Source organism: Hippoglossus hippoglossus, chromosome 23, assembly GCF_009819705.1.
Source record: "Hippoglossus hippoglossus isolate fHipHip1 chromosome 23, fHipHip1.pri, whole genome shotgun sequence".
Taxonomy (NCBI): domain Eukaryota; kingdom Metazoa; phylum Chordata; class Actinopteri; order Pleuronectiformes; family Pleuronectidae; genus Hippoglossus; species Hippoglossus hippoglossus.
Window position 1 is genome coordinate 1,178,082 of NC_047173.1, and position 22,112 is coordinate 1,200,193.

A 22,112-nucleotide genomic window follows, 5' to 3' on the forward strand; every position below is an offset into this window, starting at 1 on the left:
CTCTTTTTTTCATTTAATTTCATTTTCACGAGTCTTTTCTATGGAGGATCTGATAAACAACACACGGTCCTTTCAAGAGTGTCATGTCTGGATTTTGTTTAACTTCAATCAATCAATTACATTTTATTTGTATAGCCCCTGTTCACAAATCACAGTTTGTCTCATGGGTCTTAACATGACATCCTCTGCCCCTAACCCTCAAGAGTATCAAAGAGGAGTTATAGTCAGTAATGGTAGAGGATGTGAGTAGGCATATGGTAAAACTTCATTATTTTACACTGAAGTCATTCATTGTATCCACATCAGGTGATGGATTGTGGATAAATCTTGCCAGTTCAACGTTTTTGTTGTCAGAACCAAGAACCAAGGAACAACAAAAATGGTAATGATTATATAAATAAATGAATGACATTTACATAATCCTCTTTCATTTTCCATAATGTATTAATGCTTGTAAAAAGGTGGGCACACAACCTGAAAGTTTATGTTAAGATTTTCAAATATAATCCAAACAGAGATAAAAAAATATAGACAAATAAATTTGTCAAATTAATACATGTGTCAATAAATCTATACAGACGCAACATAAATAAATTGCTTAGATATTCTTTTATTTTATTTAGACATAGAATACCTGGCGCAACACACATTAGTAGCCTAATTAAATATATATATATATATATATATATATATATATATATATATATATATATATAGAAATAGTCTGTGTCCTCCTTTCCCAATAGTGATGAAATGGTCAGAAGGGACAGAGGTCATGTTACCAAATGCCTCATAGTCTTTAACCATGATCAGCTAATTATAACTTTTAATGGGCTTTCTCTGCCACAGCCGTATTGATCGTCCTATTTGCAATGGGCTTTTTAAGCTGTAACAATAATATAAAACACAAAAGGGACAGGAATGAATACTTAATAGATACATCGGTTAAATTCCTTAAGTTTTATAAGTCTGGAATGCCTGCTTGGAATTTCCACTACTTTCCAGATTTTTATTGACTTGTATTAAGCTAAAACAAATATCAATTTATTCTTAACCTTATCAGTCTTGAGGAGGAGCGGTAATGACATTGTTCCCAGTGTTATGGACAGGCTTGGGTTGACCACAACATAAAGGGACTAGATACAATTACTCTGGTTTTAATTTTAAGTTACTTCTTTCAATTACTTTCTTTCTGTCACATTAAATATGTCCTTCTCCCTCAAATATATAAAGTGTCCTTGGGTCCCTTGAAAGGTACTATAAATATGTAAGTTATTATTATTATTATATCAATAATCGGTGATACAGTGGCCCCCTCTGTTAAGGCAGGCCCATCAGTTTGATTAGACCTGGGTGTCTTTCCTCCTGACCCACTGGCTGCAGCGTTCTGAGGTCTGTGATGTTTCTTTTCTGGCACAGGGCTTGTCTGTGGTTTCCTAGCTCTTTGATCAACCTGATGGTGAATGTTGCAATAAAACACCTGCAGCCAACCTCCACTGGGCGGACTATTGCTTTCCAGCCACGTTATTCTGCCTCGGATGCCATGTTCACATACCGAAGCCCGATCCGCTCACTTGCTTCAACAGAATCCTCCCAGGATACTGTCATTTCTACAAAGTAGGCAGCACGCAGGGTGTTGGACCAGAGCACACTGAAATTCAACATTTGGAAGCAGTCCTTTAATCTGCTTGATTTGTCCCCAAATAAAGAGGGAACAGGCCACAACTGACCATGAAAACGTCAGATATTTATCATTTACTTTTGGGCCACTGAAAAGGGAGGAACCATGTATAAAATGAATGCAAGTCTTTGACAGTGTATAGGATTTTCTTTTTAGTTAGTCATTGAACCCCTTGAATTAAATCTGTACATTTACGCTTCAAACTGTGGGGGTCAAATTACAGACATTGTACCAATATCCAAAGGTTATGGACCTGACTATTCTGTAACTCTTAAGTGTATTTCTATTTAGGCATTTTAGCCTCATCTTGAAAGTCACAGTGAATAAGACCAGGAGTGGTGTGAGAGAGTTGAGGAGAAAGGGAGAAACATACAATAAATAGTCTGGCCAGTCAGAAGCAGAACTGGGGACCTGTTGCTCACGTTGCATATGTTCAAACCATTCTGCCATTGAGTCACAGTGTGTATTTTATTTTATGTGGAACACAAAAAAGACTTTAGAGCAGATGGAGGTTGGAAAAGTTTAATGGCATCAAACCAGAGCAATACTATATGCACATGATCAATATTATCAGTTTTAAAAACATCTATTTAAACATGTTTGGTGGAAAAAAGACATCTATCTACAGTGGAGTAAAAAATTCAAAGTATAAAAATATATTACAAATCTCAAGTATTTACAAAGACAGCTTCTTTCTACACAGGTCTACAGTTACAGCACTGTCAGTTAGTTTTCACTCTAGTTGTGTTACCTAAAACAAGCAACATCTTGCCCTACGGGTCCTCAGTAAACTCAGCACCTATTAAAAGAAAACACTGTGGGCCTCAGACAGCCAGGACAAACAATAACTACACTCCCAGCATCCTCTGGGGGAGGGGGGAGGGGGGAGAGGGTCTTGGAGATGGAGAGGAAGGGATGAGCACATGGCCTCCTTCTTAAGGTCTGATTAGCAGGATGTGACATTAGAGCTTCTCTGGAACTGTTAGAAGAACATCCTGTGGGAGGAAACACGTCAGATTATTTATCAATATCCGAACTCATAATTGAATGTTTGCCTCACAGGATCTTTACGCACACACACACACACACACACACACACCTGTAAATGTTGGGGTCGAGCAGGACAGTCGTGTCTGTGGGCAGCTTTGACAGATGAACCACCTTGGTCTTCTGCTGCAGTCTGTCGCTCTCATTCACCCACACATCTGGCAGTCTGCAGAGGTTTCGAGAACACATTTACAATTACTGTAAAACAAAGGTCGTTATTCTTTTATCTTTCCTCGTGTGTGACAGTGAGACTTCCTTTGCAGTGTGAACAGAGGAAAGCTGTAGTGTCGGTGGAGATCTGGAGAAGGAGTGCGAAGAGCTGATCTGGATTTGGGGGTGAGCTCTGATAAAACCAACCACCATCAGCACGTCTTTATCTTCAAACCTTTAACAGAAGCACTTCGAGTCCAGAGGAAACTCGAGTTCACTTTCTGAGGGGATCAGGGGCAGAACCCCCAAATCCCAAATCCATTTTGTTGTATCATAAATATGCTCTCAGGGAATGATGATGTTGACGTTACATTTCAAGGAGGGAATGAAACAGACAGAATCTGGTATGTAGTTTATGTTAATACCAGCTCATTCCCTCATATGAATGTGTTCGTCACAGTCTAACACTTAACAATTGTGAATGTTATGCCACCTGTGGACATTCCTGTTAATCTGGGAGATTACTAAATGTTACAAGTAGAATTATTTGTGGCGGCCAGCCATAATATTACATATTACAATATTACAGTTGATTTTGTAATATTTACCTATTTAAAGTTGGTAAAGTCTACTGTATTCATGCAGAGCTGCACACAACACATTACTCTCGCTCTCTCCCAAACACGGGAAGGGTGAGAAAAAACATCTCCCATGATTATTCAACATGTTGACTTTTTGGCAATAGTCATAAACGCCATGGTATCCACTAATGTTTCAGTTTTTAAGTGCATCACTATTGCCATTGTTACTCCTGTCGTCCACACTGGAATTGTCAAGCCTGTGACACGGTCTTCTGGAAACACTGCTGGGTTGAGTGTTTGTCTGAACAAACAGAAACTGTGTTTTTTGGAAACTATTGTGCAGACGCCCACATTCTTATCAGTCACAACTCGACTACGAGCAGTGAGGGCAACAGTTACCTTCAGTAACATCAGTCCAATAAAACAAATCCCTGCTGTACTTCTACTTTAAAAAATTGCTGTTCCTCATTCATTGTATTTTCTGATACTACTCTTTACTACTACTACTGTTTCTGATACTGGCACTTACATGACCAGTGTACATGAATGGTCATGTGATTTGTATTTTAGTTTGGATAGAGATAATTTCTGATATGGAGCTAAAAGACAAGACAGAGATTCTTTTCATTTTAAAACGAAGCCATGTGCCTTAAACTATCCAGACTAAATGGGGTGTAATTGTTTAGAAAAACAAACTCTACACTGTACAAACTGTCAGAATAGTTCATGAGTGTGTACAAAAATAAACACAGGACCAATGTCGGCTTCTTCTGGTGCATCAGAAGATTTGAATTCGTAGTGCAGTCTCTATACTATGGCAGACAGTCATACTTTAATCACACACATCTGCAGACATATGTAGTGTTGTTGTTTTACGATGGCTACAGGTGAACACAACTTCACACATTCTGAAGAATCAGCCACATAACCGGCAAAGAAAAGAACGTAAAAGGGATAGTTGACCGAAAAATTGTATTTTGGTGTGAACGTGCCTCTGAGGAGGATATCAGATGACATTTGGGCTTAAAACAGGGTGTAAATTACGCTGTTTAGAGTCGAATGTGAATGTCGAGGCTGAGGAAACCAGAGAAGGAGGTGAAGGCAGGGAGAGAAGGATGTGAGGAGGAGGAGAAGAGAAAGCCATGTCTTACATGTCTTCTGGTGTCCAGTGCAACAAGAGCTTTACTTTCCCAGAGTCTTCTTTCCTTCTGGCTATTACCTGAATACAAACACAAAAACACACTAGTAATTTTATTACGAGGACTGAATGTGATTTTCTTTCACAAAACTAACATCCATTTAAAAATACGCACAAAGTCTTGCTTGCTGGATAACATGTTAATGGCCTGGGTAGTTTGTGTGTGTGTGTGTGTTGTGTGATGTGTGTGTGTGCCCACCGTGCTGTGGAAAACCACACTGTGTCCATTGCCCAGGCTCTCGATGTGTGTTGCCAGGTTGAGGCAGATGGCTCGATGACGGATGGCGTCCATGGTCTGAGCATCAAAGAAGTCATGAGGTCGGGCTGGAGGAAAGAAATATTGATATGATGAAGAAGTAGTTTGAGTGTGTGAACCAGCGTGACAATATGGCCATATATATGCCTGTTTGTGCATTGTCCATACGGAGTGAGCGTCTTTGTTTGTTCTTGAGTTTCCTCCTCTTGTTTAGGCCGGCCTTGGACGGAGACTCCTCCTTCACTTTTCCCTGATTGGACAGTTTGGATGAACCCTGTGAGCTGAAGTGAGTGGGGACATGACGTGCCAGCCCCCCCTGCGAGGCAAACGTGGCGTAGCAGCCCCCCACCACACACTGCAGGAACACAGATGATTTATAGTTAATATTAAGTTAATATGATTAATCATTTAACAAAGGTGAAGTACACAGTTAAGTCAGGTGGACAATATTCAAAGTGTGCAATCATTTGACCAGAACATTATTGGTGGGGTAGATGAAGTGTGTGTTGTCACCTTGAATGGTTTGTCCCCGCTGTGGGTCAGCATGTGTCTCTGCAACCAGCTCTGACTGGTTGATGGCGTGTTGTACACTTTACAGCCTTTCCACAGACACACAAACACCTGTGTGGCAGACACACAAATAGTCAACACACAGAGTAAGTTCTGTAGTGATCAGACAACATATCTTAAAGAAACATCAATGTTTATTGGTTTTGGTCCACAGATCACTAGTACCAGGTACATTTGGTGGAAACACAGTGTGTACATAACCCTTGTTTTAAATCATCCTGCTGACATATGAACAATCACCGGCTATAAAAAGCTTTTCTACTCCAGTCCACCAGGTGGTGTTGATGCACAGGACTCTACAACATTTATGATGCTCTATAAATCTAGCAAACTGCAACTGTAAACATGGAATAGATTCAAATCCTGCTACTATTGATCGGAAAAGAGAATATTCAGATATAATATATATGTTTTTATATTTATTTGTTTATATACACTTATATTTTCTTCTGGATCTCTTGTTTGATATAGCAGTGGTTGTACTGCACCTATTAGCCACACCATGCAAATCACTGACCGGTGAAGTGAATAACAGTGGCACCTGCCAAGGGATGGGATATATTAGGCAGCAAGAGACCACACAGTTCTTGAAGTTGATATGCTGGATGGTCAGATGTTCACTGTGGATCTGTCCATGTTTTCCTATTTAACTCAGCAATTTGTGGTTGGATATATTCTCCTTCTAACTGCTGGAGGAATGAAACCTACATTTCAATGGATTCTGTTATTTGAAACCACTGGAGCTAACAACATAGCATCTTTATCCTTCTAAATAAAACACACAGTTACACCTTGGGAGCAGCGCACTCATACAGTAACCTGACAGCAGGACACTCACCCCTCCTCTCTGTCCGTCCACATGTGTGGCTCTGATATGCTCAGCCAGGTCAGGACTGCTGGTAAATATCATCTGACAGTGATCCCAGCAGCACGTGTAGTTCAGAGACTTGCCCCCCGCGGGCACCGAACCGCTCCCAGACACCGCACCCCCGCTGTGACCATTGAGCATGGCTGGAGTGGAGCGACCGCTGGATGCCGTGCTCTCCATGTCCATCAGGGTGCTGCCGATACTGGAGCAGGCACACATGACAGAAGATATTAGAAACAGATCACAAAGTAAAATCAAAAATTCACAGGGAGAATCTAGAAAAAGAAAAAAAGGCTGTCCTAGCTGAAAAACAAGTAACAGTTGATACAAGATCTCATCTCGATTGGCTGTGACTCAGGGGATAAAGCGGCTTGTCCTCTAACCAGTTGGCGGTTCAATCCCAGTCTTTGCCATTCCGCATACCAAAGTGTCCTTTGGTACTGACGGCTCATAGAAATAGTGCTGCCCATAGATGCACTGTATGAATGTTTGTATGAATGTTTGTATGAATGGAAAAGACTGTACTGTAACCAAGACTAGAAAAGTGCTATATAAATACAGAGCATTCATCGGACTGACCGAAACTGCAGACTACAAGACTTCCCAGAACACAACACCAGACATTTTCGACTGAGGGTCATGTTTACATGAGGGTGCACCATCTTTACTGTCGGTCAGATTGTGGGCGCTAGTGTGATCTTGCTGTAATACACCATGTGTGTAAATGAAGAGGGTGAATTAACCAGGAACATAAATAACATCAGAAATAGAGTAAGCACTGCCCAATTATCTTTTACTAGAGAGCTACATATTCAACTTAAATAACCTTATAAAGTAAAAAATGACTAGAAAGAATAAGAGAAAAGAATCATAACAGCAACTGACCTATAGTTATCAAGGCATTTCCCTCAGTACTATAATAAGGCATCATATAAATTGTTCCTGCCTTTCATTGGATACTGCTTGTTGACAACATGTCTGAGCTGTGAAAAAATTGTGTCTGAAAACTGTACAGTTGAAGTGTACTGTTGGGGGGTGGCTGTGGCTCAGGGGGAAAGAGCGGGTCGGTCTAGAACAAGAGGGTTGGTGGTTTGATCCCAGTCTTCCCCTTTATACATGACGAAGTGTCCTTGGGCAAGATACTGAACCCCAAATTGCCAGTAGGCTGTGCCGTTCTCATAGAGGAAGTGCTGCTGATAGATGCACTGTATGAATGACATGGTGAGTGACCGTTAAGACTAGTAGACAAGTGCTATATAAATACAGACCGTTTACCATTTAAAAAAGGTGCTTTGCCAAGTTTGAGACAATAAACACGTGTCATGTACTAGCACTTACGACTAATCTGGAAACTGGCAGCAATAATGTAAAAAACACATGCAGATCCAACAACAGATTTCACAGCTCCCACAGAAGTGCAACAGGTGCGTGTGTGCTGAAGCCAAATCACTATGCGCACTGGTCACTGTCCATAGTGGTTCTCTGTGGGAGCCGAGTTTACACATCCTACGAGAGGATTAACACCCCTGACGCACACACGTCTGCTGTACATCACTCACACTCCAGCTCTGTGTCCAGCTGCCGCTCGGCTCTGCATGGGAACTAAAAATTACAGTGTGGTCGTACAACTGCCACAACAGCAGGATTACCCAAAGTCGAGAGGCAGCCAGGCACGTCTCAAAGCTGGCAGCAGATTGTCTTACCTATTTTTACAGAGTTTGAATTCATCTCTTCTATAAGCCGTACACATTCAATTCAATTATTGCCACAGCTGCAATGTGTGAAGTCACAATTACAGGACTCTACAGAGGGCTTTTGATTTGAAATGACTGATAAAGGAAGTGGACATGTGGTAACATTCGTGGGGAACGAATTTAAAGTGGACTACATTTTGGGAATCCACCAGCCCTAATGGATGGTAAAAATCTGAACATATATACAGCGCTTCTATATGCTGCACTTTTTTCTGTCACACACACACCATACACTGCTGGCACAGCACGCGGACTGCAGGAGCCAACCCTCTGGTCAGTGGACGATCCTCTCTACCTCCTGAGCCACAGCCGCCCCATTTGGACATTGAATAAAAACTTTCTGAGGTGGGTCCAACTAAAAATAGTTTCTCAGAGTAGTAGCCGACCTTCTGTTGGTTCATATTTGCGATTTAAAACCAACAAACAGCAGGGGAAAGTATATCATCCAGAATAACTCTCAACAAGCTTACCCATGTAACTAGGCACTGAAATTGTTTTACAGTTACTAATAAAAAACGTTTTATCAAAAACATAAGTGTAACCATTTGCAACTGTCAGAGGAAGAAATATGAGCACTGTTCATGTGCTAGCATTTTTGGGGGCGGTCGGTGTCATTGCTGTTTGACTGCAAAAACTGCTCAGCCAGTTTTACTGAATGTTGGAAGGATGGGGTGTGGGCGTACAAAGAACTAAAGTTAAGGCGTGGATTCAGATCCGGGAAATCTTTTTCAATCACTTCCTTGATAACATTGTCAGTTAGGTTGGATTCTTTTTTACAGATCAATAATTTATGAATCTTAATGGGGAAAAAAAATCTGGCATATTTAGGGAACTGCTATTTATGTGTTAGTGCAATTTGCTGCAGATCCACATCAAAAATATGGATCTGGTGGATGTTAACGTGGTTTTATGGAGGAGACTGTTCAGCCTTGATGGAGCTATGCGCCCGACAGAGTACCGTTCTAATTTTAACTGAAATTAATCACTGTTTTTGAATGCACTTCTGGTGAGTGCAGTGAGCAAAACAGAACAAGTGGCCCGAAGCCCTCCTCCTCTGTGGATAGACTGTCATATTGTGGGTTAATAGCGTGCCTAATGTGAATTGAATGAAGACTTTATATTTAGTACGATTATTCAGGTTTGTAGGCCTTCACATGATTAACTGAGGAGTATGACGCGTATTCCTCCTTGGCTGGATGATTATGAAAGAGTTGTGATACGCTTCACTGGATATATAGCAAGAGGATTCAGAAACTTTCACTTCCTGTTCACTGTTGTGTTGTAGCTTTGCTGATCAATATAGAACTCAGCGACCCATCAAGACAAAGTTTAAAGTTAATTAGAAATCAGAAACTGAAAACTCTCACAGAGAAAAGTATTCAGGTCCTATAATCAGACCTTTGTTAGTCTTCTTGGGTAAAGTCTGCGTACACCTGTATCTGGGCAGTTTATCGCATTCTTCCTTGCAGATCCTCTCACACTCCATTAGTCTCAGCAGCATCTGCAAACTGACATCCTCAGGTTTCCCCCACAGATGTTCTACAGGCTTCAGCACAGTCAGACACTTCTCCTGAAGACAGTCGACGTTCTTCCTCGAAATCATTCTGCGCCTCTAAAACTTTATCCTTAGTTCCAAGAAAATGTGCCGCTCTTTTCAGGAACAATGAACCCGAACAGCTGATACCAAAACTGTCTGATTCAAGTTTCACATACCATGTTTGTGTTCAACTGGGGGGTTTTCAACAGCTAGACACACAAACCTCATTGGAAAATCCCCCGTGAAACTTTCAGTTGGTTAATGTTTCCTCTATATTCACAGAAATTGTACAACTGCTGCCAATACTTTAAATAAGATGAGAGATTTGTGGTTTTTAATGTTTCCCGGTGGTCAAATGAAGGAACTTCATTAACTGATTAAGTTAATCAATAGGGAAATGGAAAGCGTCATGAGACAATTGTCAGTCAAATTTCCTGTAACCAAAGTGGAAATGGGTCTATAAGTAGTGGAGCATCCAGTGATCCACTGTAGCTGTAGAACACTGTACTGTTACTCATAGTGAGCTCAATGAGCTGCTGTGTAGGTGCATTTCCCACCTCATCGTGTATCACAACTACGCTGATTGACTCACACTGTTTGAATCTGTCACAGAAGCCTTGAAGGGGAGTTCGCGTTCTAATGCTGACACAAATTCAGAAAGAGGGGAAGAAAGAAAGGGAGTGGGGGAAATAACCACGACCTTACTTACTTAATTTAACTTCAGTGTTTATCTCTATAACCCGGGGGGGGGTCCATAGCAGTGATGCTGCTGAAATCAAACTCAGAACTGACTGACATGCGGTGGATCGTGGTGGTGGATCATGATCGTGGTGGCAGATCACGATCGTGGTGGCAGCTGTTCATGGACTATGACTCAAACAAGACTGCTTGATATAAAATACACCTACTCACATGTTCTACCATTCATGCAAATAACTCGTCAATTTCATTCGTCACTGCTTCTCCCTTCATCTCTACCAGACAATTTCTTATGTATAAATACTGGAAACATTGACACACTTTCCATTAGGCTACAAACTGTTTCTTCTAAATACTGTTATGTGTTCAGCTACACACGGCATCTATTGCACTCCTGTCTGTCCTGGGAGAGGGATCCCTCACTTGTGGCTCTCTGAGGTTTCTACATTTCCCCCCGTTGATAGGTTTTTTTTGGTCGTTTTTCCTTACTCTTGTTGAGGGTTAAGGACGGAGGACGCACCTTGTAAAGCCCTATGAGACAAACTATGATTTGTGAATATGGGCTATACAATTAAAATAAGATTGACAAGTGATGTGCATCATTTTTTAGAATATCACTCAAATGTTATTTGTATAGCCCATATTCTACTGTACATAGGTTCACGCGGTACATATTCTGTTTACAATTGTTTATATTAGTTTCTATTCCTTTCGGTTTCTTCGATTTTTTTTTATATCTCCCACATTTATAAGTATTGTTACTTTACCGTACTTCCCCACTGTGGGGCGAATAAAGGATTATCTTATCTACTTCACAAATCACATTTGACTCATAGGGCATAACAGTGTGCGACATCCTCTGCCCTTAACCCTCAGCAACCTGTGATATACTGAACACTATCTCTAGATGTGTATGATTCAACTTTTTCAAGACGAGACTTGTCCAATGATGCGGTGGGGGGGTGCTGATCAACCCCCACCAGCAGGGCGGTGAGGAGATTTTATCCTAGTGCCCACAGCCTGTATTGCAACATGATGTGACGCACACAGGCCCAATACACAATCACAAGGAGGTTAGGGGTTTTAAAAGCAGTGCATACATTTTCCTGGGCATCACCAAAATCCCTGGCATGACTTTTTATATAAAATATATAAAACAAGTTGATTTGGATGACTGCTTCAGTAAATAGTCTCTATCTCTCTCTCTATACAGTATCTCTCTCGCTCTCATTCTGCAGGACTCCAGAGCTGCAGGGTCCAGATCTGATACTACTCAACGACAACTATCATTAACTGGCTATCATTAAGAACATCCTTATTGTTTTCATTATAAAAAACTGTCTGACAGAGCTTAAATACGATGGTTACACCATTGTTCCGGATCACTCTCTCTTGTCTCCCCTCTTTTCTATTCACCTCTCCTTTCTTCCCCATTTTCCTCCACTCACCCCAACCGGTCGAGGCAGATGGCCGCCCCCCCCACATTGAGCCTGGTTCTGCTAAAAGTTTCCTCCAGTTTGCTCGTTGTGGGAACTGTTGGGTTTAAGGCCTCAATCTCACTATGTAAAGTGCCGTGAGATGATCCAAGTTGTGATTTGAGTATATTCTAAAGTTTACAACATGGTAATGCCTGTCTAAGTGCAGCCATGTGCACGGACCCTCACTTGTGTCCTGCAGCTGGGGTCCACACATGGCTGCAGTGACCACAGGGGGGGGGGGGGGGGGCTGCATGATAAACATGAGGGCTGGAGAGATGGTTGAGGCCAGGAACGTTGAACCAATGTGCTCCACTAGCTTATAATCGCTTTAAAAATGGTGTCTAATATTTTAAAGTTATGACACTGGTTTAATGGCTTCCAGTCACCAAGGCTGGGAACCAGTGTCCTGCTGCATGGGGAAAAGTCCCCATCTTGAAAGTCGATGCATCCTCTAGATTAGTGATAAATGTAGGAGATGTGATTTAACCATAGACTGTATTTAAAGGGTATTTAACACATCAACCCCCCCACTATCATGGAGCCAGGCTGATGTGGGATCAGTGTTATCTTGGTGAAGTGGTGCAGCTGGAGATGTGATCTGCACACATGTGGCCTACAACTAACTTCACCATATTTAAAGCACGTTGTACAAACGTGCCGAGGAACTATTCTACCGGGCGGAGGAGACGCGACGGGAGGCTGTGAACGCGGAGTCCCGAGCCAACATTAAACCAGTGAACTTGGCACCATGCTGTGACCTAACACCGCCTCTTGGCTGCTGGGGGAATCAGTGTAGGCCTCTCGCTGCTTCTACAGACCTGTCCTCCGAATCCATCCGGCTGAGCGGCTCTCCATCCGACGAGGTCAGCTCCACGCTGGCCCGTCTCTTGGCGCCGTGTCCGGCTCGCTCCGCGGTCTTTGTGCGCTCTGCGGGCGGCGAGCAGGACACGTTCTCCCCCTCTCTTTGTTCTTCTTTCAGCACCCGGGAGCCCTCCTGTGCGGAATCGACACTACTCGCCAAACTCCCCTGAACGGGACTTTTCCCCGGTTCGGCGAGTTCGCCGCCGGGCTCCCCTTCCTCGCCCTGGGGCTTTTCGGTGGGGGACGCCGCTTCTTTGTCGGTGTCGGGGACACGGGACGGGATGTCCCCGGGCTGCTCCGGCTCACCACGACCACCGCTCACGTCCATTCCTCCTCTGCTCTCGTTGTTGTCGCCCGGTTCCTGTTTGGGGTCCGGCACGGCCTGCTCCTCTCTGCCGGTTTCTGCTGTTTCGCCGGGGCCGTTTTGATCCGGCTTGGGCTGAGACTCTTGCTCGGCTCCGTCGGTCGTGATTGGAGCCATTTTGGAAGAACACGGGGAGATGTATCGGTGATGTTCCAGTGGAAAAGTTGCCCTGACGCTGCCCCTCTCCTCCACTCACTCTCTGAGCATACAACACAGCGGCGGCTCTGCGTGACGTCACGGCCCCGCATGGTCCAAGCTGCTCTCTGCGGACAGATGCCTCACTCGGTACGGGGAGCGGAGCGCCTACACCATTACTCACCCCACGTAGTTTACACCGCATATTCTGACTTTTGACAAACACCACGAACCCCAACTATGTCCAACTCTTACTAATATATACGTCTTTATTTCTGCTACAATTTTAAGCTATAGCTATAACGTCCTTTCAGACTAAATGACACGTTTTGTTAGTTTCCCGGTCACATCCAGTATTATTGGCTACGATGGAATACCTGGTGTAATAAGATGTAAGGGACACGACCACAACAAGCTCAGTGTAGGGTCTAATATAGCACTGCCCGGAAGGAGCAGACCGAACTTGTTTTTCACAGCGCGTCATCTTCGTAGGCCTAGACGATCTTTGGCATTGTGGCCTCTCAGCTCCACGTGTTCCGACAAACAGAAAAATGATCCCAGTGAAAAAGTGCTGAAAAGGCACGTTGTTATCTCAGCAAGGTGCACCCCGCGACTTTTTGATTTACTGCCCCTTTTCACCCTCCATCACTTCCCCCGCGGCGTTGAACCACCACCCTCTTTCTCCGGGTGGACACTGAGCCACGCTGACCTCAGTGGCCAACTTGTTGCATTGAAACGAAGGCCTGCTCATCCACTGCCTGAGCTAATATGGAGAAAAGATGCTCCGTCTAGTTAAAGCATTTCAGGTATATTGGGCACCGACTTCATAGATCATTAATTGATAGATAATAGTGAGTGGAATAATCAGTAAAACCTTTTGCATGCACATATACCACCTCAGCATCATTAACATTTTTGCAGAATGCAAAGAACAATTCACTTTTCCAGAGCTTTCAACCCTCTCACGTGGTCACGTTTGCTTGGAGTTTTTTTCCACCCCCATGTTTTAGCCTAAAAATTTAACATGAAAAATCCAACTCAAGGTCCAGGTGTGAGCATTTTCCAGAGCTTTAAACAATGGCTGAAGGGATCATTTTAATTGATGAAGCACTTCCAACGAATGCACACATTTTTCCAATCAGATCAGTGGATGGTGCAATGGCTGTTACTCCAATGTTTTAAATTTAATCTTCTCTTATTTATGCCCAACATGGCCCTGTGGCTAAAAGCCCACATTTCAAATAGAAGCCACCCTGAACAGTACATCCTGTATTCAGATTTAACCCTCAGGTTGTGCAGGTTCTTACGCCCGTAGGTTCCCAACCTGGAAAGTACACTCTGATTCATTGTAAGTTGCTACCAGTCAAAGGCTGAGAACCACAGATCCAGTTTAAGTCACAGAAAACTCAGAAGACTTGAAAAGCAGAAGTCAAGCTGACATGGTTGAAATGAGAACAGTTACAAGAACGTTTTAAGAACATCAACATTTATTTCACATGATATAAAACAGATGGGTATGAACTTTTTGCATATTGACCCTAATAATATTAATAATAACCTCTTATAGTTATAATATTTGCTCTTCTTCTTTTCAGTGTGTACATAAATTATTCTATCTTGCTTTATTTATTTTGTTTTTACAGTTTATACATCTCTTTTTAAATTTCTTTTTATGTCCTGGAGCTCCAAAGTCCTACTTATTGCTTCGTACATGTGCTATTCTGCGATTCTTCACCACCACAGAGATTCAAACCCCAAATGTCTGATCCGCCTCATGTCCCTCAGCCTCTTCACTGTAGATCCCCTAAGTAATGAAAACCAAACAGAGGAAAACAAAGAGAGACAGACTTCTGCAAGATACGTAGCGGTGTCCAAAAAGAAGAGAAAAGCAGCAGCACAAAGTGGCACCTTGTTGAAGTAAAAACCTGCTTTAAGTTTCTTTATATACTTTTTTATATATTTATATATGTATACTCAATAAAGGACAATCTGTTACTATGCAGGTGCAACGGGTGTGAAAATAGAGCGATTAAGGGAGCCTCTGGTCTCAAAGCAACACAAAGGGTTGAAATCAGAGAGGGTTAAAATCAAAGACCATCAGCGATCACTTTGGGGTTAAAGTAAAGCACTGCATGTGTGTCGGGTTTTGGTGCTTAGCCCATCTGCGGTGAGATGACTCAGGTGCTCCTATATACAGCTGTACACTCGCCTCCAGCCACTCGGTAACAGCTAGCTTCCTCTCCTCCACATCACTAAAATATTCTCATTTTAAATACTCATGTTAAAATGACATAATACTTTGCAAGGTATCAAAAGTTATGTATATTGACACGTGTGTATGTATTTGGCAACATGGTTCTATGGAGCTATATTACCCCCCCGAAAACAAATCGTACATACAGTCAAGATTGTGAAATAGTTTAGCTCTTTATGTTTATAGTTCTAAAGCAGAATTAAAGATAAAGACAGAAACAAATTAAATAAGCGTCTGTGACCACAGAAGGCAGAAGGACCAGCTGACCCAGGGATGGGAAAGACTGACAACCACACAACTGAATGGCCTGGTCACCATTTTCTTTACACTGTTAAACAATTTAAAACCATGTTAATCTGACTCCATATAGCACTCTGCACTGCTGGACACTTTACAGGTAAAAATTAATTCCCTAATAGGTTGCAGCGATAACTGCATCCATCAGTAAAACAGAAGGTAATAAATAATGCACTCTATCTACATGTGCCAATGGTTTGTATCGGGCTGTAGCTCGCAGAAATAGAAAATAACAGTGTTCCTGTTTCAGTGTTGCAGTGATTAACCGTTCCCCTGTGTGTACTGCAGCCTCATGACGTAATGAGTTGGGACATGCCTGGAGAGCTGTTGAAGCCTGGTGACCATGGTGTGCCCTTGCCACATGCCCCAACCACCTCAACAGGTTCCTTTTAGTAGGAACCAGTTGTACACAGTACACAGTACACACACACACACCCTCATTACTACTGCCGAGGGCCCATTGAGCCAACAAGGACTGGTGATCAGTAAGCCCCACCCAGTGCTGCATTATCTCTGTACAATAAACACAACTTGTTCAACTATTACCAGTGTTCATAACTGTAGGTATGACCATTGTGTTGGTCAAGTAGTTAAATGAATCAGTTGATAGTCAGGTTAATCCCCCAAACCTTCTTGTTTCAGTAATGGACGTCATAGCTGGTGATTCATTTGGAGCAAAAACCCTATTTTTTGTTACTTGTAATTTCACCACCAATTGCATCATCTTTTATACAGGCATAAAGAAGATCTCTGGTGTGTTTCAGCTGAAACGGACACAAGTTGTAACCTTAAACCTTTAAAATAACAAAACCATTTCACAATCTTACATCTATGCATAAATGTTTTGGGACAACATGGAATGAATGCTCGGCTTCAGGACACGTCAGTATGGAACAGATCTAATAGGTGCTTAAGATGCAGTACATCTGCCTCTCTCTCTGTCTGGATGTGAGGGTGGTCCATCGGTGTGTGGTCCGGTCTGTTAGCAGGGCTGCCGTCCTCTCAGTCTCAGTCTCCTTGTGGGCATGTAACAGTAGTAACAAAGTAGTTCTGTTGTCAGAAGCCGTGGAGCATGCTCTGTGCAGGCTGGCTACATTTGGGCTCTACGGGATGCCAGTGTGGAGATCGAGGCCGGTAGGGCTCACGTGTCGCTGCTCACCAAGGTGAATGTCTGCGCTGTGGAGGGGAGAAAGGGTGGAAATGAGTGTGTGTCATAAGGATTCAGCTGTAATCTAGAAATCAAGCTACCAGAGTGAGAGAAAATACGCCATTTACAATGAATGAGGACAATGATGGACTTCCAGACAGTTTTGAAGGTATGGACACAATCTTTTAACGGTCACAGTTGCGTACACTGCTGTGCATTGATTCATTTTCATTTTCATTTGTTGAAACCGACCTCGATTACTGAAAAGATGAGAGTCTTACCTGTTGATACATATATTACATGTTCGCAATTGTGAAACATTGACAACAGCATGAGTGTGACAAGTCTATATAGTGAGTAGATAAAAAGAAAAAAGTCTGCCTATCAAGTAGCACATTTGTAAATAAGACATAGATATAAAGATAATCAGCTAATTGAAGAGGTGATGTTAGATGGATATTGTTTGGATGCAGTTGTACGGTCGGTTTTTCCCTGCTTCCAGTCTTTGCTATGGCTTTTAGTCTGCTGGCTGTTACTGTGTATTTAATGGACAGAATTCCCAGTGGTATAAATAATCCCTGCGAGTTCTGGAAAAGAAAGAAAATATTGTTTTCCAAAAGGTTGAAACATTCAACGTTTGCTCCCTGTTTCCATTTCAAAACCTTGCAGTTTGTTATTAGTCCACTAGAGTGTGCTGTCTGCTTGGCTTGCAGGTCATGGGTTCCATTCATTTAATTCAGGCTCCTCATTCCACAGTGATGTGTGTGAGTAAATGCAGTGGGAATTTTAGACTGTGAATAAAAATACCTAAGTATGACACATTACGGGCAAAAACATAGTTTTTTTCACACACTGGCCTGTTTTCAGATCTTCGGCTATTTTGCAACATGTTTTCTTTCAACATGGTTTCTTAATTTATCTTTAATGGCTGTTGACAGCATAAAAGTAAAAGACAGATCCAGCTTCTGTAATACGTCAATCCAATGAAACCACAGTTTTGAACCTGGCTTTATTCAATCTCCAGCTTTCAGTTCTGGAAATGTATGTGAATTAGCACATTTCTAATAGGATAATCCATTATTTGCACATTTTAACATAAAATTCCATTCACACAGCCAAGACAAACATAAAGAGTGTTTAAGTAAAAACTACGTGTTCTATTCACAGTCTTATTTGTCTTAACTAAACTTCACACACATGTGATGTGATATGTTAAACTAAAACTGTTTTTCTAGTTTTACCCTTCTGACACCATTGTCAATACTAGCTAACACACACACACACACACACACACACACACACACACACACACACACACACACACACACACACACACACACACACACACACACACACACACACACACACACACACACGTACCTGCTGAAATAGATTTGTCCAACTTAAAATACTACATTTCAATTTAATCACTTTTTGGAAATGCTGCTGGCCTCGTTCTAGTTGAAAAACTTTGGGTTTTCAGACACAGACGCCCTCTTCCTGATTGGTTCTTATCAGTCAGTCATCAGCCGTGGTGGATGCACAGCATTGGTAACACTTAACACCACTGTCAGTAACGGTTCCATCTTTTCATTGGTCCAACGACCCTTTAAGGATGAGTGGAAAAGATAAAGCATGGATGGATTGTGTGGATGTTGCCTGAGGGTGTAGTGAGTCACATTGCTTTACCACATGTAGAGTAACCCTGAACTTTTCTAGATCTAACCCGGAGGAGCCGTATGTGTGAAGAAAAACAAACCAGACAATTAACAGACTTTACCCTGCCAGTGGCCTCAGTGGTTGTGTTCATGATGTCTCTATCCTGCCCCGTGCACCATCTACCCAGGAGCCACTTTTGGTCTTAATATACCAGAATATTGTCAGAAGGAAGGTTCTTTGTGCGATTCCTGATTTAGCTGGTTATGGAGTCTGGTTTCCTCCTTCTGAACAGATTGACCGACAACATGGATCTACCTGCAAAGCTTTTTATCAGATAAATATAAATCCTCAAATATCCAAAGATTTTTGAGTGCACATACGAGATTTTAGTGTGGAAAAGGGATTTGAATCATGAAATCTGTGGGTGTATTTGAAATGTGGTCAGAATGAGCAGATGCTTTTACTGTGAAGGTCACATTGGGAGCAGTGATTGAGGGAGAGTTCACTTACAGGCCAGCATGTTGTTGTTGTTGTGTTTCTTGTTGTCGGCTGTGAGCTGGTTGTACGAGTCCAGGCTCCGGTCCAGCTTCTGCTCTCTGGTGGTTTGTGGCGTCAGGTTCCCCTCCTCGTCTTTGGGCTCTGGACTGGCCATTTCAGGCTCAGGGGTGTGGAGGCTGCAGAAGCAGATTATTATATGAAGAAATACTACATCAGAATCTTATCGGTTATAAGTAGGCTATATCAACTGGAGAGTGTTTCCTCAGTGAAAGATGGGAAAACGACAGCACTGAAGGCTTTTCTTTGGTGGAAAAGATACCTTCAATCTCCGACTGACAGAGGGTTTGTGCAATCACCAGAAAGGGTCTGCCCTTTGAATGGGAATTTTCCTCTGTCCTAAAATGTCTGGGGAAAAAATCACTCAAGCTGATTTCAGACATGCCCTGATCTCCACATAATATCCTGACATTCTCCGGGGGGGAGGGGTCAATACTAGCTCATACACACACACACACACACACCTGTTTTCCGTGGTGGTGTTTGTAGGTGAGCTCGTCAGATCTTGCTTCTTGCTTTCATCATCCTCAAAAGGCTCGAGGTTTACTATCTCCACATGCTGAGGTTCTGTGCCCAGGTCCAGAATCACCACCCTCTGACTTTCACACAGCTGAAACACACACACACACACACCCTGTTTTAGGACATAGCATTGAATTCCATTGATGATGGACAGCCTAGCCTTAAAGCAAAACCCCATATACACCACCATGTTTCCACAGTAGCCCAGAACAAACAAAACATTGGCTCTCGAGAGGACCTTTCACATTTTCATCACCTGAAGGCCACCATAGGTAATACACCCTTGGAAATGGAGGTTGGGTGAAGGAGTAGTCAGGATGTTGCAATCTGAAATTTTATCACTAGAGGTCACTAAATCCTTCACATTGAACCTCAACCCAAGATCAGTTCACACCTTACCCCTAACATCAAGCGCACACGCAGGCAAGTATGCACATTGGAATTTGAAAATGGAGGATTTAGCAGTTTTGCACCAGTGTATAGTTGCATTATTGGTAAAAAGGAGCTAATTTCAGTTCTTAAAGGTTAGTTAATTTATAGAAAGCAACATAAGGCAATGTTTTCAAACAGTAAAGTGAGTTGTGCTTGCAGATGTGCTCTCAGTTTTGTTACATGCAGTGATTTGTATCTTTGTGTCAGCAAGTCTTTCATTTTGTGCTGTTATGATATGAAATAAATAAAGAAATAAGGATCACTCCAGAGAAATAGATATGGATATTGGAAAAAGGTCAAATACAGTATGCAAACATATTTATTTGTGGCTGTGGCTCAGGGGTGACAGCGGGTCGCCCTCTGACCAGGGGATACTACGCATGCCGAGATACTGAACTCCAAAATGCCTCTAACAGAAAAAATGCTGCTCATAGTTGTACTGTATGACAATGTGTGAATAGGTGGATCGCAAAACTGTACTGTAAAGTGCTTTGAGCTATATACATACAGACCATTAGCATTTATGTGATATGTGATAACTAGGGGACAAACTAGTAGATAATTGAACCATTAAAGAAAGAAGAAAATAAACCCATTTAAGAAATAAATGAGCAGACAGATGACAAAACAGAAGAAAATTAAGAAAGCACTAAATGATTGAATGAACAAATGGAGCTCCAGGGTAGCTTCACACAGGAGAGCAGTCCAGTCCCAGCTACCAATCCGGGCTAAATCCGGGAGATAAACCCCTTAAAGCCAACCTGTCTTCCTCTGGTTTCCTACAAATCCCCTGTTCTTGCCCCACATTACACTCAGAGATGCTACAGCCACTGTGGCTGATTAGCTGTGGTACGACACACAGATCTGGGATTACAGACGGTGAGTTTAACAGGGAAAGCTGTGAACGGTTAATTGGATTCTCCTCCGTCTGCAGCCTCCGGGTGACGGCGGGAACTTTACCACTTCACTAATTGCTACTGTTGCGGACTTCCACACTGATAGTTACCATGTATTTTATTTCAAATGACTGTTCATTAGCTTGTTCATACTTTAATTATGGACCGTGGGACATTGTAGTTTGTTTTCAGTCCGTCCTGCACACACTGTCCTGCTGGCCCAAATACTCCCCACCATCCAAATGGGGATTAATCCGTAGATGAAATAGTTCCAAACAAATGCAGTGTTTCTTCATCTGTAAGTGATGTTTGTGACCAGCTCAACTACTGGGCCATTTCAAAAAGTGAACTATGTATGAGGGAAAGATGTATGTCCTCTGCAGGGGACAGTAGGTGCGGAGCTGAGAGCCATAGACAGGGTATTGGGTCTTATCATGGGATCGCTGGTAACAAACTTATCCTGTATAATATTTTCATGGCATGTTGATTCATTTTTATTTTGTATTATGAGGGAAAGCTACATTTTTAAGTCAAATGATTGAATTACAAGAAAGCCACACTGCATGTCCACAGTGGCTGTGCAGTCCATCTCCACAGTACCTCATTGTCCATGCTGTTGGTCTCAGCCTGCTGCTCCTTCCCACTGTGCAGGGTCACAGTCCTGCTCTGCTGTAGCTCCTCACATTTGTCATTTTTCACCTCCTCTGCTTGCTGCACCTCCTGCATATGGAAACAGAATCCTGTCACGAACTGGTCCACTGATCGCACAACAATCAAAACATGTTAATTTGCACTTTCTTTTGTCGAGGTTTTAGACTTTTTGAAATTTGACATTGATTTTGAAATTGTAATGTGATGCTGCCCGCAGTTGGTTGCCAGTAGATGTTGAAGATAACAGCTTACTGGATGTGGCTGTGATATAAAAAAACGTGACAACAAACCCTGTGAAGCTGTGGTGCCGTCGGAGCGCTGTCTGTGTGAGTCCCAGCAGCCTCAGCGGCCACCTTCAGCTGCTGCAGGGCTGCCTCCAGCTCCACAGGGTCTGCACAGGCTCCCTCTGCCTGGGCACGGCTCTGCGAACACACACACACACACACATATACACACTTGAATTAAATGAATTAATTAACCTTCTAACCAGTGTCGCTCGCACAAGCAGGATATTGTTTTG

The 22,112-nt window shown here is 42.5% G+C and overlaps 2 protein-coding genes across 10 annotated transcripts in view; both read right to left on the reverse strand.

Moving 5' to 3' along the window:
- Positions 1-2,187: 2,187 nt before the first annotated feature.
- aebp2 (AE binding protein 2) lies at positions 2,188-13,370 on the reverse strand. 2 transcript variants are annotated; one of them, XM_034578560.1, is made up of 8 exons: positions 12,638-13,370; positions 6,322-6,553; positions 5,427-5,534; positions 5,061-5,268; positions 4,857-4,981; positions 4,611-4,678; positions 2,781-2,894; positions 2,188-2,676 (listed from the first exon to the last, which is right to left on the reverse strand). In XM_034578560.1, exons 1-8 carry the CDS (start codon positions 13,159-13,161, stop codon positions 2,664-2,666), a joined length of 1,392 nt encoding a protein of 463 aa, XP_034434451.1. In that variant the 5' UTR covers positions 13,162-13,370; the 3' UTR covers positions 2,188-2,663. The 2 variants fall into 2 exon arrangements, with proteins under 2 accessions (XP_034434451.1, XP_034434452.1); XM_034578561.1 differs by having other exon boundaries at positions 2,189-2,676; positions 5,082-5,268; positions 12,638-13,252.
- A 1,274-nt stretch (positions 13,371-14,644) lies between these two features.
- Positions 14,645-22,112, reverse strand: part of LOC117757407 (pleckstrin homology domain-containing family A member 5-like) — a 198,845-nt gene continuing 191,377 nt past the window's right edge. For all 8 annotated transcript variants that reach the window (XM_034578551.1, XM_034578548.1, XM_034578547.1 and 5 more), the window contains 5 exons: positions 21,883-22,014; positions 21,542-21,661; positions 19,556-19,701; positions 19,047-19,210; positions 14,645-16,906 (listed from right to left, as the gene is read on the reverse strand). In XM_034578551.1, the coding sequence (XP_034434442.1) occupies positions 16,872-16,906; positions 19,047-19,210; positions 19,556-19,701; positions 21,542-21,661; positions 21,883-22,014 (597 nt within the window). In that variant the 3' untranslated portion in view covers positions 14,645-16,871. The remainder of the gene's footprint in view (positions 16,907-19,046; positions 19,211-19,555; positions 19,702-21,541; positions 21,662-21,882; positions 22,015-22,112) is intronic.